Source organism: Pyxicephalus adspersus, chromosome 8 (genome assembly GCF_032062135.1).
Source record: "Pyxicephalus adspersus chromosome 8, UCB_Pads_2.0, whole genome shotgun sequence".
NCBI classification, from domain to species: Eukaryota; Metazoa; Chordata; class Amphibia; order Anura; family Pyxicephalidae; genus Pyxicephalus; species Pyxicephalus adspersus.
The window spans coordinates 19,234,646-19,249,707 of record NC_092865.1 but is presented as its reverse complement, the minus strand read 5'-3'; the positions used below and the strand labels follow the sequence as shown (position 1 = coordinate 19,249,707).

The following is a 15,062-nucleotide window of genomic DNA, read 5'->3' as shown; positions in this document are numbered from 1 at the left end:
ATTGTCTAACATCATAGTCTTTTCCCTCAGTCACATTTGTACTATGCAGGGAATTGTCCTTCAGAAGTCCATATGTCAAAGGGGCTCCTATGTCTTCTTTGGTTCACATCTCTTTTTTATTCTGACCCAAAATTTAGTGCTCCCAGCTGGACCACGAAGTGGTGTTGAGCTCGGTACCTGGATTTGATTTGTATTGTGACGACCCAAAGTCTCAAGGCACATGATATCACTGCCTTCTAATTTACACATTAGGCAGAACTAAACCTGTAATTACTCACCCATCCCAGTTCCATGGCAGGGCACCACCATCTTCCTTTTTTACTTCCTGTTGATCATCTTCAGCCATCCTTATTGGCTGGGCCAGAAGGATGTAACTAGTGCAGAAGCACACAGGAGTTCATTCATTCCTGGCATGCACAAGGAAAGCTATGAGTGGCGTATTCCTCTGGCAACCAACGCTGCACATGTGCAGCTAAGCAAAATTCAGTGTTGAACAAGCAGATAAGAGCAAGTAGCAGTAACCGTGCAATAACCCGCTGCCTGAATCCTTGTGCTAAAAGTGGGACATTAGTGCCACTTTAAAGGGAACATTTTGTGCACTTTTTTTTCTTATTTGCAACAATGGCCTTAGTGCCAGGATAGTTTTAAAAATGAAGGTTTGCTGACTTCTCCTAAACTAATGTAAATCAGCATTGTGCCAAAGTACCCTGGAGCCCCAAGTGCATTGTATAGTGTGATCCCATATGTACTGCTTGAGCATCTGCATCACCATCAGCACCCCTTTAGGCCTCCTGCAATCCATGTCAAGTTTAGGGTAGAGATCTTTTATTGCAGGTATTCAAAATGTTCACTTATTTTGTATGGACGTTGGCTTTCATGCAGCTTGTATTAAAAAGCAGCATGTTTTGTAGATGTCAGGGTTTGGACTTTCCCGTGGGGAAGGGGTCTGATGGATGCTGAAGTAAATAGAAAGCTGTTTGTTTGGTTTTAGATGCTCCAGTGTGCACAGGAGGTCTATTGAACACAATAGAAGGGCCACTAACTCGGTCTTGCATAGTGTTTGCTGAGTATCTACGGCAGCACACTGGAATGTGACATTTACATATGTCTCTATTTGAATGAGTCTTCAAATATCTATCTTCTAGCTAATGATCAAAGCCTGCTAAGCTTTATCGGGTTCAAAGTTGGCCAATAAGCTGCATTTCACTGATGGTTCAGTTTTTTTGCATTTAGATACTTCTTTCCATATTCACTTAAAGAACTGTATGTATCTGAATTCTGAATGCTTCTGAAGGGTGCTTTATTGTTTAATAAATATAAACTTATTAATGTGACTATGGCATCTGAGTGCAGCCTTCTCGTAGGCGCTCAGAACAGCAGCACAGGATAGTAATTTGATGCAGTTGTCATGGTGACATCAATTTTAGGTCCTCGGTTCAAATGTATGCCTTTGTAGCGGCTTTAGCGCTTGGCCTAACCCTCGTATTTTTTTTTTTTCCTGCAAAAAAAATAATGTCTTAGGGAGCTGTTCTACTGGCCCAAGGGTCTAGGGTTTTATATTAGTGTAATGATTAATTCTTTTAATTAACAGGCATTTTGGTAGTGACCTTATATAGCTTTATGTGAGTGTAAACAAGCTTAAAGAATAACAGTATTTTTGCTGTGTTTTTTTCCATCCTTGAAGCAGAACTATACCCAGTTTATACTCGCCTGTCCCTGTTGTATCCTGAGTGTAGCCATCTTCTTCCTTCTTCTTCTTCTCCTCCTCCTCCTCTTCCTTTTCTTTTCCTACTCCTCCTTCCCTTCCTTCTTTTCCTACTCCTCGTTCTTACTTCCTTTCCTACTCGTTCTCCTATTCCTTCTTCTTCTTCTCTTCCTTCTCCGCCTTTTTTTTTCTTCTTCTCTTCCTCCTTCTCCTCCTCTTCCTTTTTCTTCTCCTTTTTTCCCTCTTTCTTCTCCTTCTTTCCCTCGTTCTTCTTTTTCTCTTCCTTCTTCTCTTACTCCTTCTCCTTCTTCTACTCCTTCTTCTTCTATTCAACCTTCTTCTATTCCTTCTTCTTCTCTTCCTTTTCTTCTTTTTCCCCTCCTCCTTCTTTTTCTTCTTCTATTCCTTCTTCTCCTCCTCCTCTTCCTTCTACTTCTTCTCCTCTTCCCCCTCCTTCTTCTTTTCCTTGTTTCAACCTTTGGCCATCTTGATTGGCTAGGTGAAGGTTATGTAACTCCTGCACAGGCTCACTGGAGTAACGTGGCAACCAACGCATGCGCAGCTCAGCAATTTTGACAAATGAAGAGAGCTATCAGGCAGGTAAGAATGCTGAGTGCAGAAGGGACTTCACCTTTCCGTTTCTGCAATCAATCCCTGCCAGGTTGAACATTAGCCTGTGATGGGAAAAAGAGTCAAGGCACACCACCATCAGAAAATAGATGGTAGTCCCCTGGGTTTTTCTAGATTCATTATTTTATTTCTGCAAACTTGTTAAAGAAAGTTCCAAAACTAAACGATCAGAATGGCAGACAAGTAGCATACAAAGGCTTAGCAGGTCAGCAGTCATAACTGTCATGTTCAGTTCTCCTTAATAGCTAGGACATACGGATAGGGGCAGTTGTCTTGAACATATCCCATTTATTTGGGGGCCTTATTTTATTTCATAAAATTGTAAAAAAAAAATTGGAACCCCCGATGGACATGGTCTTCTCTTAGAAAAGTCTGATTTTATTGTTATGTGGTCAGTTAACACATTATTAAAGCTTAGTGGAGTTCCTAATTAGTATGTATGGGTGAAAATGTATTAAATCCTGACCTGTATATAGCTGGCCTAGCTCAGTTCTGCTAAGGAAAACCAAAATGTTCTCAACGTGTAAATTAAAACTGTGTCCCATTAAACTCTAGTACCAATTAATCTCGGAAGGTCATGAAATGCAATTAAATCCTACCATTGCAACTCTGCATGAAGTCATCCAACCACTAGTCAATTAAATCTATCTTACTCTTTGTTGCAGGCCACATAATTTGGCACATAAAAGGATTTATTTAATTACATTAAAAGGTTTGTGATTTTTAGGTATAGGGGAGGCCTGACTGGTGTAGTCAACCCTGGTCTCCCATTAAGGCCTTGGATACTCCAACATGAGAATCTCCATGCCATAATTCCTAACCTTGTTCTTCCCCACATTGGAAGTTTTAGGGTTCCTGTTTAGTGTTGGCTGTTCCAGCACCTTTTAGTTTTAGTTTCCATAATATTAAACATTCAACAATAGGTGTGCAGATCTAGAAACTCAGCCCAGAGATCTCTCCTAAAGAGTTAGGAAGACACCAACAGTTTCTGACAACACCATAAAATTATCTAAAGCGGCCTTTTTCAACACTGAAATACCTTTACAGTCTCCCAGAAACCCTGCTAATATATAAATATAAAAATATATACAGCTCATGGCAGAATAATGTGATGGTCACTGGAAAAAAATTCAACTAACACTGGTGGTCATTGGGCAGAACTTCACTCCAAAAAGATTATCAGTGTCAGTGCTTACTTATCAGAGAGGCAGAAATTACTCATTGCCCATAGAACCCCTGGCAACCATCTACTGGAGAAAACATGGTATTATGGAACACTTGGATGATTTGTAGTAGCTTTTGAAAATACCTGTAGGTAGGTATGTTAGGGGCAGATTTAGACTTCTTGAATTTGCTGCCCTCTGGGTGATAAGAGAAGACAAAGAACAATACAAATACAGTAACCAATTAGAAAATATTCTCTACCCCTACCCGCTTCAGGTAAATTTGGTTGATGTATGCTACCACATTTTTCACCTCAGCCTTGCACAGCTTTATGTGATCTGTTACTAGGATTGAGGGCTTTTTCATTACAATGGGCCTGATTTTTTAAAGCTCTCTAAGACTGGAGAAGATAGACTATAATAGTTGAACCTGGATGATCGAGAAAATGCAGAATGGATTTCCTAAAAATCATTTGTTGTTAGTTGGCAAATGCTGTAAATCCTGGACCAAATCCATTCCTGGTTTGCTGGATCACCCAGGGTCACCCATAATACACTATCTTCTCCAGTCTTTGAGAGCTTCATTAAATACATCCATATGGGAAACCATATATTACGAATTTGCAAACTAATGCTTACACACGTTTTATAAATAAGGCTCATTTGACAAATCTTTAACACACGGATCTCAATTTATCTTTATCTCATTAAATTTAACCTGAAAATCAATTGTAATAAAATTATAGCTCAATAAATTTAACATTTTGTCCTGGTTCTACCCACAAAATAGCTGCTTTTGGTGCTTCTGTATGACGATCATGCTTCCATTTATTCGTTTTCTATGGTCATTGTTTAGTTTCCTTCCCCGATTTTTTTGGTGCAATATCAATCACTTTCTTTTTTCTATGGTAACCAAAAGAATTCCTTTGGTTGTCACAGATATTGCCATGTTTTGTTTTAGCATAGAATGAGAATTAAGAGTCATTACACTACTTTAGGGGGAGGACTCCCTTCCTGCGGATACAAGTAGTGAACCTATAACCCCCCCTTGGTATGCCCGTGAAGTACGGGTTTGTGTGCCCATGCCAAGGTCGCGGGATTAGGGGGCCTAATTCTCCCAGCAGAGAAAAACAAGGCTTCCTCGTTCTGCTGGACTACCCAGCTCAAACAATGGTCAGCTCAGTCATTTCTAAATGATCAGAAACAGAAACTCCTTTATTGAAAAATAAAAAATGATGGTATTTAAAGGATGACATTTTTGTCCCTGGCAACCTGTCTGAGATGGTAGTTGTTATTGTTTTAATTTGGATTTTTTATTTTAAATCACAAACACCAGACATTTTTTATAGTAGAAAAATGGTTTGGGTTGGAATTTTACTGCTGACTATTTTTGTCCTGATGAGCATTGACACCAAAACAGAAAATAAGGGAGAAAGTTGTATTGGTGACAATTACCGTGTTTCCTCGAAAATAATATTATTTATATATACTTATATTAATTTTACCTCTGAAAATCGCTTAGAAAGGGCTTATTTTCAGGGGATGTCTTATTTTTCTCATGTACAAAAATCTTTATTTATTTATGTACAAATATGAGAAAGGGGTGACAACAAAAACAATGTCAGTTACCAGAGGCATAACTACTGTAGAAATTGCCGAGCCCTCCAGCAAAACTTTTGATTGCCTCCCCAGAAAAAAAAATTGTGCCCCCACACAATATCGTATCTCCATATGTGCCCCCACATATTACGATTTGTGGGGAATGCATTCCCCACATATTATAGTGCCCTCAAATACCGTAGATAGTGCCCCCAAACAATATAGAACATGCCCACATATGTGAACACACATACTTACATTACAGCATTTGGTAAAAAAAAAAAAAAAAAGTACTCACCACTACCGATACTCTACTACTACTCTGATCCTGTTGTGTGCGTCCCCGCTGCTTCCGTCCTCTTCTCTTGGTATCGCTCCGCCTCCAGGTACCACGTGACCGTACACTCTGAAGAAGCTTGCACACAGAAGCTGCAGATAAGACCTATTTTCGGGGTAGGGCTTGCATTTCCCCCTTGCGTGATTAGCATGCTAGGGTTTTTTTTCGGGGTAGGTCTTATTTTCAGGGAAGCACAGTATCAAATTTGGGATTTCACCTAGGGGTTCAGTCACATATTTGCATTGCAGAAGTGCAGAATTAGACTGGTGTGTTCCATAGTAGGTGAAGAAGAGCTTACAGTTCATTGCGTTGATGCAATTTGTAGTATAAATAGGCTCATTGGGGAGATTTTGCTCCATTCTACCAATCTTGTAGAGTCCTTTTTGACAAGTAAGGGGAAACCTTCCCAGTAGGGACAGCAATAAAAAGTAATATGTTTCCATAGTCTATCCTAAACCTATAAATGTTTTAATAGCAGATTTGATTACCTTTCACCCAGGATTCACACATTTTTTTCACAGCTGTTCTGGGAGTGGAAAACCATGCATTTTTTTCACAGCATGTCTCAAAGGGCCCTTGGGATCTCCACTTCAAGACAGGACATTTTATTTGATTTAGACTATTGTGACTATGAATAAATACCTTTCTATAATTGACAATTACTGTGCAAGGTAAAATATAAAAATGTCAATAGAAAGTGTATATGTATGAATATATGAAGTCAATAGGAAGTTTATATGTGTGAAAGATCAATTAAACAGCCTTTTCGCTTTCAGAAATAAATAATTTTTTAATATTATCAATAGAAGTAGTAATAATAATAATATAAATAATAAAAATTAGTGTTTATATAGCGGCAACATATTACGCAGTGCTGTATATTAAATGGGGGTTGCAAATGACAGACAGATACAGACAGTGACACATGAGGAGGAGTGGACCCTGCCCCAAAGAGCTTACAATCTAGGAGGTGGGGGAAGTATCACACAATAGGAGGGGAGATATGGAGCGGTGGGAAGTGGTGAGGGTTTTAGGAGACAGAAGAAGATGGGTAAGGCAAGTTTGGGAAAAAATGTGTTTTGAGTGCGCTTATAAAGGAGCAGAAAGTAAGAGCAAGCTGAATAGGAGAAAGACCATTACAGAAAGTTGGGGCAGCTCTAGAAAAGTCTTGGAGATGTGTGTGTGACGAGGTTATGAGTAAGGAAGTCATTAGTAGGTCATTGTAAGAACAAAAAGCACCTTGTCCTCATTCCTCCCGTTCTGATTGGTGGAGTGTCCCTGCTCAGGACCCTTCTAACAGGTTGTGTAGACAAAACTGCCGAACTGCTCTAAGGCTGACAACTCTCTCAAGCAGATTGTTTAGCATTCTCTTTATCTGTCTATCTAAAAATACAATAGAGTTAGAATAATGGAGTCATTCTTGTATAAAATAAAATAATAAAAAAGCAAATGAACCAGGCTGCCCCCAATATCTATAGGCAAAGACTAAACTCCACTGCCAAAAATGTCATGGTACAAATTTGAGGACAGCTGATTGATGTCATTGTGCTGCATACATGACACAAATTGTGTACACAATTGTCAATAGAGAAACCCATGGGGTCAATAAACTGCCCTTTAGGTCTTTGACATTTTCAAGCAATCTATTGCTCTTTAGCTGTTTTGCAAACACAGTTTCCAACATTCCCTGCCAACCACTAAGTGATCAGAAATTGAATATCTTACCCTTTTATATGTAATAGCTCTCAAAACATAAAGTTATTTGTTGGTTCTCGGGTCACCTACGCGACCCAACACCATGCGGCTATAATGCGTGATTTCTGCCGCCGCTGTATACAAGAGAAGTACACCATTGTCGCTGGTTCTATAGAAACATGGTGGGCTGCATAATCATCTCTCGCTTTTTTCTAGCCCTGATATAAGGTTAGGAATGAGAATGAAACGCCAATAGCTGGATTTCTTTCTGGCTTCCTGGGGTTAATCAACGGCAGCCAAGGTCATGATGTGACCCAGCGGTTGTAGCGCAGTTCAGCGCCAGGTGCCAAGCCTGAGCCCACAAAAACTGCATGGCCCCATGAATAATGACCGTCTTTCCCATACATTGGTGGGACATTAATAACACACTGTTTTGTACTCTGTTTGTCTACCCTGACCCCGTTGACACCCTGTTTACTCGGCCATTCCTCATATTTGCATGCAGCTTTGGTGCTTCCTGCAGCAGAGGTGATTTGTATTCTACCACCCAAAAACAGCCGGGTGGTTACTGAAAAGTGCCGGGTGGTGCACCCAGCTAAAAGGGGCTGGGGAGAACACTAAAGTTGATTGAGTAGCTTCCACCCGCAGTGGCCCCATAGAGAATTAATATGGGTGGCCACCAGCTGCAGGCTTCCTTAAAAACCATGCAGCTGGCAAGATTCCAGCTTCCAGGAGCCACAAGGAATCTCTCAATCAAAAGCTGTTCTAAATCTGCCCTAACTGACCCACAGGGTAGAACCTCGGGTCTTTATAGCACATTCTAATGTGATTGCTTGATAATCCGACCCTTGTTATATGAATGTTGGCTCCACAAGAAACATTAAAATATGTAAGTTCATTTTTAATGACAAATGCAAGCAATTTGCCATGTTATGAAATGTCCACTGTTTCCAGTTAGGTGGCTGTATATGCCCTGTTATGAATTAATTTTAATTAAGACTTTTCTGCTGCTCATACAGTCTGCAGTTTTAGACAATTGTAACCAGACTCACTTTGTCTTAATAATATTAATATGTACCTTGATTATTACAAGAAAAGAATAAACAGGAACATACAGACAAAACATTGTTTAAATGTGTAATGGGGCATACTGAAAGCTGCATTTCGTATAATGCTGTGATCATTGCAAATACAAATAACAAAATACTCGTTTGATTTGTTCGTACGGCTGTGTCACCCCTGGTATAAAGAGCGTTGCTGCCAGTCTTGCTGTCTGCCAGCAGTATAATGAGTTACGGCTGGTTGGCTTGTGTTCTGTGAGTACATATTTATAATGAGACCATTTGATGTGTTGTGCACACAGCCAGTAAGATGTTGATTGCCCGTCTCGCGCCCGAGCCTTACCCTCCATCGCTGCCGCCTGCAGATGTTGACTGCAGTACAATAATGATTTAACTGTATTTATTGAAGTCTTCTATAGCACTTCTTCACTCGATGTTCAGAACAGAGCCAAGTATGCTACACGAGGCTGAGAATTCAATAAAAGGGGCCAGCTGATTACAAGGAGAGCATACAGATAACCTTGTTGGTGAACTGCTGTTCTTTACTATCCAATCAATAGTGACCTAGAGGTTTTGCTTTTATTGCAGACAAGTCAGGGCATTTTGTAGTGTGTGATGGGGATGTTTGTATTAGGTAATAGGCTAAACAAAACTGATATACGCTGTTTGCACGTATCACTATATATACACAGATAAACAATGTGGGCTCTATTTGTAAAACAGGGAATTTGACATTCCCTCATAGGATACTTTTAACCCCCTACAGTTCCATGTATTTCAATGGCAGTAACTAATTCCCACCAGGGAATGTTTGAGGGATTGTCAGATTCCCTGCTTTATGAATAGAGCCCTATATATATGTAATATGTATGTATGTATGTAACATTTTTTGTAAATTATAATATAATTCTCTTCCACTAGTGGCTGATATCCTTCCATACTACAGAGTACAATCAATACCTTGTGTAATGTAAAAAGGTTTTACTATAGATTTACCAATAAGTTTGGCTACTAACACTCTCCCCTACATACACAAGCACTGCAAATGCTTAAATGTTTTTTGGCTAGGGAGAAATAAAAGCAATTTCCTTAACCCCTTGCAACTGTTACATTTATCTCTCCCCAAATCATAGGCTCCTGCACTTACAATAGAGGGTAACTGGTCCTGCATTGTAGGAGATAATGTTGGGATAATGCTGCAACACCAGCACACATTGCCTTAGAGAAGCCTTGCAGGAGATAATGGGGTATGGGAAAAGTGCTGCTATACTTTTCTAGACCCCCCCCCCTTCCCCAGGCCAAATGATAAAAAGAGCATTCAACTTTTGGAGTGCAGGATTATCCTAATTTCAAGGCTATGTTTTTTAAAAAAAATCCAGTAATATTTTGGAAACTTTGTTTCCATGCATAGTTTGTGATTATATGCCTAAACATTTGGTCAGAAATAGAGTCCGATTAGGGCTATTTCAATCTCACCACTTTGAGGTTGATTAAATGCACCAGTTTTATGTTTTAAATTGAGTAACATTTTACCTTAAAATGGAATCAAAGTGTATTTGCTCTATCACATTGTATGAATAGTCAGCTGGTAATTTGGGGATTGGAAGCAATATACTACCAGTGTGGCTGAAATAAACAGTTATTAAAACGGACCTTTCATGAAAATACCAACAGCCACCTTACTCCAAAATATATATTAACGTCAAAAATGAAGCTTTAAAAGAATATGTTTCCTATTCCTGATTTCCAATGCTTCAATCACCTTGCATCACCTCTGTCTCCTGAGAAAGATGAGTGCTCAAAATCCTAAAAGAAGATACTACAGCACATTTGCGGGATTTATTGGTTTATTGCACAATAAATCCTTGTTTCCAAGGGGAATTGATATCAATATTAATCCTATTCATTTGTAAAACTAATACATTTTTGTTCTCTTTCAGTGAAACAGGTGTGTGCTCCTGAGAAGTTCAGTTGTGGGGAGTCTAGCAGTAAGTGTATCCCGAAAACCTGGAAGTGTGATGGGGAGAAGGATTGTGAAAATGGCATGGATGAGATGGACTGCCCAACTGGTAGGTTCAAGATCTAACATTGCAATCCTTTCCAAGTGTTAGAGAGGGCATGCTTGTTACTACCTATATGTCTGAAGCACATGTCCACTGTTTAAAAACACTTTAAAAAATGCACTTCCAGCTGTGCAGTGCACCCAAAACATTCCGTTAGTGCTGCTTCCTGTTCCTTCTTCTATGTAGTTAAAATCTCAGTAGTTCCGGGTAAAGGGGAACTCCTGACATACTTTCTACTTCCCTTGAGCAACTAATTTCCTGGCTTGAGTGCTGTAGGATGGAGAGCATGCCAAGCAATCTGCAAATACCAGATTTCAGTAAATACCATCACCCAGAATGGAGGGGTTGCATATTTTGCTTTAAAGGACAACGTGCGTTTTAGTAAACCTGTCCTTTAAAGATTCGCCATATCGTACTCCTATGCAGTGGGTGGTCATCTAATGAGCTCTTTCAAATTCTGTGATCGTTTGAACGCTGACATAAGTGTAATGTCTAATGACTGCTGATCAGCAACTGTAGTTATTCGTCATTATGAACAGTTTGTATAAAATCTTACAGTGCCGTATGGCAAAACATCGCCAAAGCAATTCTGACAGTCCTAGTCTCCTAACACTATGACTTAGATGAATAGTTACTGTATATGTGCAGCATTAATGAGTACACATACCTGAATACTTTCATGCAGCTGCACTGTGTGGTTGAGTTATTGGACGGTGGGAGGAATGTTCTAAAGAAAAAAAAGGTTAAAGAGGAACTAAACTGAAAAGTGCTTCAAACAAAACAAAAAAACAAAAAAATACGCTTACCTTTAATCCTGTAGGGCAGACCAATCCATCCGGAGGTGTCCTCCAGCGGGTCCTGCATCGTCCCGGCATCCGTCTCCGAGCTGGCGCTCCAGTTGGCGCATCTTCACCTCTTCTTCCAGGTTCTTCTTCCTACGTCACCCGACGTAGGCACGAGATCGTGTGAAGTAGGTTGGAAAAAAAAACTTGCCGATCCTATTGCGCATCCATGAGATTGGCAAATTTTTCTCTTTTCACAAAAAGGCTTTCACAAAAAGATGCTGAAGCATGCGCAGACGGAGTACCCAAGAGCATCCCGTGCTTGCGGGACATAGGTATCATGGGAGGCTTTGTGCTCCTATTCATGGAATTAGGGGGCGGTGCTGCACCCCCTTTTTTTGTGTGTGTTGCACATAAAAAAAACCTAAATAAACAGAAATTTTACTTTACATAAAAGTGTTGTCTACCCTTTTATGTAAAGTGAAATTTTTCAGAAATGTGTGTTTTTTTGCTTCTTCTGACATAGATTGCTTTGAATCACTGTGGGAGAAAGGAGGGTAAGGGGAGTGCAGGTCTTCCAATAAATATACTTTGGCTGCATACAGGTTCACTTTAAAATAAACATGTTTTATCCAATAAGGGTGTTTCCTATAGTGCCCCCACCCCAGAAGTACATACTTGGCTTTTTTTGTGCTCACCAGATTCTTTTTTCAGCATTCACTCTGTACTTCCGTGTAGCAGGCGACTCCTGCCAAGCACCATTCTTTTTATATAAGGAGAGTCCATAGTCCTAAATAATTGAATGATTTGCAGCCTACACAGGGTGGTTTCTTTTTCTTCCTGTATCTAAACAAGGTAGTATGATTGAAGGAAAGGTAAATATGTGATACCGGAGGGTGATGAGAATAAAGTGAACCTGTTGTTTTTGTTCTGCACTGGCGTAGCACAGATTCACTTTCATTTCAGCCTTTTAATATAACAGGCCACGTATCGGCTCTCTCCAAGCACACAAACATTTTTGTAAAGTTTACTTCATAAAACCTCAGTCTGGCAGCTGAGATGAAACTCTCTGTCAGATCTGACACCCCATTTACCCTCCAGATTGGCAGAGATGGGGATTCGTATACCCACATGGCGAACATCAAACACGGGAGGGATAGCAAGAGCTGTCTACATGTCCCTAGCACTTTACCTTCGTAAGATCACTCCTCATACAGCCAACTTTGTATAATACATCACAAGCCAAGCTCATATATGTTTCATGAACAAAAAAAAAAAAACAAAAAACGAAACTTGGCACCAAAATGTGTTCCTTCTTGCTGAATGCAGATTAGGCCTGAAATGAATAGACCTGGGCCTCTGTGTATTATAGAGTGACCACATTACTACACGTTACCATGGTGACCCTGGACACAAAAACTCATTATAAGCTAGTGAGCTTTCCTGACAGGAGAATCTAAACAAGCTCCATCTCTGTATCATAATCACAAGATCCCCTAAGACAACAGATTTACTAAAATGATATGCAAAACACATTACGGACATCAGAAAAATAAACAAGCCCCATCTGAGTCTATGCAGATCAGTTCCTCAGACAGCAGAGTTCACATTCAGTTAAAAGTGAACAGTTCCTTGTAGGCGTACTAATCTGCATACACGGATTAAACGTTAGTTTTGTTTGCTACAGGCTAACTTGTTTGTTGTGTGTCAAGACTGTGCCAAAATGCAAGCCGTTATGCATGCATAATACCAACATAGGCTGCCGGGCTGATACATTATAAAAGAAAATGTGATGAGTTTGTTGGTTTTTGCAATTGGTTTGAAGTGCAACTCTACATCTTGGTTTAAACCATAAGTAGGATAACGAGATAAATAATGCAGTACTTTTTAGTTTCCTTCTGTCAGATGTTTAATTGCATTAAAGTGTATTCAAAGCCCAAATTTTTATTACTTACTTATTATTTGTATTACTTCTTTATTACTTTACTTGTACTTTTGGCCAACTTTGTCTTGCCACAAAGTTGGCCAAAGTCCTATGCTAAAGGGAGCCTCCCAAGTTTTATTTGGACTGTGACTTTGGAAGGGTCTTCCTCTGTCCCTTAAAAGCTTCACTACTCACCCACCAATCCATATACCCCTCCTATTGTATGCTGCTTCTCCACCTTATAGATTGTAAGCTCTTCTGGTCTGCGTTCTCTCCTCCTGTGTGTCACTGTCTGTATCTGTTTGTCATTTGCAACCCCTATTTATTATACAGCACTGCTTAATATGTTGGTGCTATATAAATGCTGTTTAGTATTAATAAATAATAATAATATTAATAATATTTGCTCACCCATCACATACCGTTGTTACTTCCCCCACCTCCTATGTTTTGAAGCAATGTAGACTAGCGAAACCACTGACTTCAGTTGTGGGGACCAGGTATTCCACAAAACTGAAGTCATGAAGACCTGCAGCAGGTAGAGTTCTGCAACATGGTGCTATTTTGAGTCACAGACCACAGAGAAAAACATACATCATCTCCTATAAAGTCTGCTTACCCTTTCACTGCCATACATTCTGGTTTTGAAATGGTTAAACAAGTTGTATTTCATGCTACATTTATTCCACGCAACTTTATTCTTTATATTTCACTAAACCATTGGTAACACTAAAATGAATATCAATGTACTTTTTGCTTAAAATGTGGGTTTAAAAACAATTGTACTAATAATGTGTGATCTAAAATATTAGAAACGACAATATTACTTAATTTCATTGTTATTGGATTTTTGAAAATATTTTTTTGAGTTTTAAGGAGTGAGAAAAAAAAACTGCATGTGTGGAAATAGTAATAATAAAATATATGGCTTAGGCAGGGAAATGGTTTAGTGAGAACACAATTTTCTTATGGCTGCCTAAATAATTTATTATTACCTACAAGACTGCATTATCTTTACTTTCAAGGGCACCTTATGTGCAGTAAAACGATTCAGTAAATAAATTCAAAGTTTACATTTCAGATTTGTGGAGGCTGCTTGTAAATGGTAAATTTTAGGACTGAAATATTCAGAGCATCTATGCTGATAGAGCTGAGCAGGCATAACCCAGCACTCTTCATAACTGCTTTATGGACAATAATGCAGAGGTGACCCCACATTTAAATTGTTAAAATAGAGCTCATGATGACTGATTTGTGACTACTACAATGTTAAGGTTTATAGTAGAGTACAGTCCATTGCCCCAAGTCTCTTTGTTGGCTTCCATTTCACCTTAGAATCAAATACAAGCTCCTGTGCTTTGCCGTCAAATCCCTCCACAGTTCTTGTCCCACTTACCTTTCTGACCCGATAAAAAAAATACTACCCTAGCAGCTCTCTTCGCTCCTTCGATGACCTACTAATGACTTCCTCACACATAACCTTATCACACAGACGGCTCCAAGACCTGGAACTTCTAGAGCTTTCCTGACTCTCTGGAATGGGCTTCCTCGGCCTACTCGGCTCCTACTTTCTGCGCATTTAAAAGAGCACTCAAAACCCATCTTTTTAAACTTGCCTACTCGTCTTCTTCTGGCTCCTAAAACCCTCACTACGTCCCACCACTACATATCTCCCCTCCTATTGTCTGATATTTCCCACACCTAGATTGTAAGCTCTTCGGGGCAAGGTCCTCTCCTCTTCCTGTGTCACTGTCTGTATTAGTCTGTCATTTGCAACCCCTATTTAATGTACAGCGCTGTGTAATATGTTGGTGCTATATAAATACAGTTTAATAATGATAATATTAGGTTAGTTAAGCAAGGATATCAATTTGCCATGAGAGAATAGCTCTGAAACACTAAGGAAAGTTTAGAAACAGTATTCTTTGCTTTATTAACCTCCCTAGCTATTCATTTCTTTCTGGTTTTATGTCTAAAAGCAGTACATTGTTTTTCATGAAAATTTATTTTACAGTATAATATAATAGTATGAGTATATGAAAAGTTTGAAACACAAAATCATGTAAAAATAAATAAAAAAATCTATATATTTAAAAAAAAAAA

At 39.2% G+C, this 15,062-nt stretch overlaps 1 protein-coding gene across 1 annotated transcript in view; it reads left to right on the top strand.

The window, feature by feature from the left end:
• Positions 1-9,495: 9,495 nt before the first annotated feature.
• The window catches only part of LRP8 (LDL receptor related protein 8), a 60,436-nt gene continuing 54,869 nt past the window's right edge, over positions 9,496-15,062 (top strand). The window contains exon 1 of the mRNA XM_072419670.1: positions 9,496-10,259. Coding sequence (XP_072275771.1) covers positions 10,235-10,259 — 25 coding nt within the window. The 5' untranslated portion in view covers positions 9,496-10,234. The remainder of the gene's footprint in view (positions 10,260-15,062) is intronic.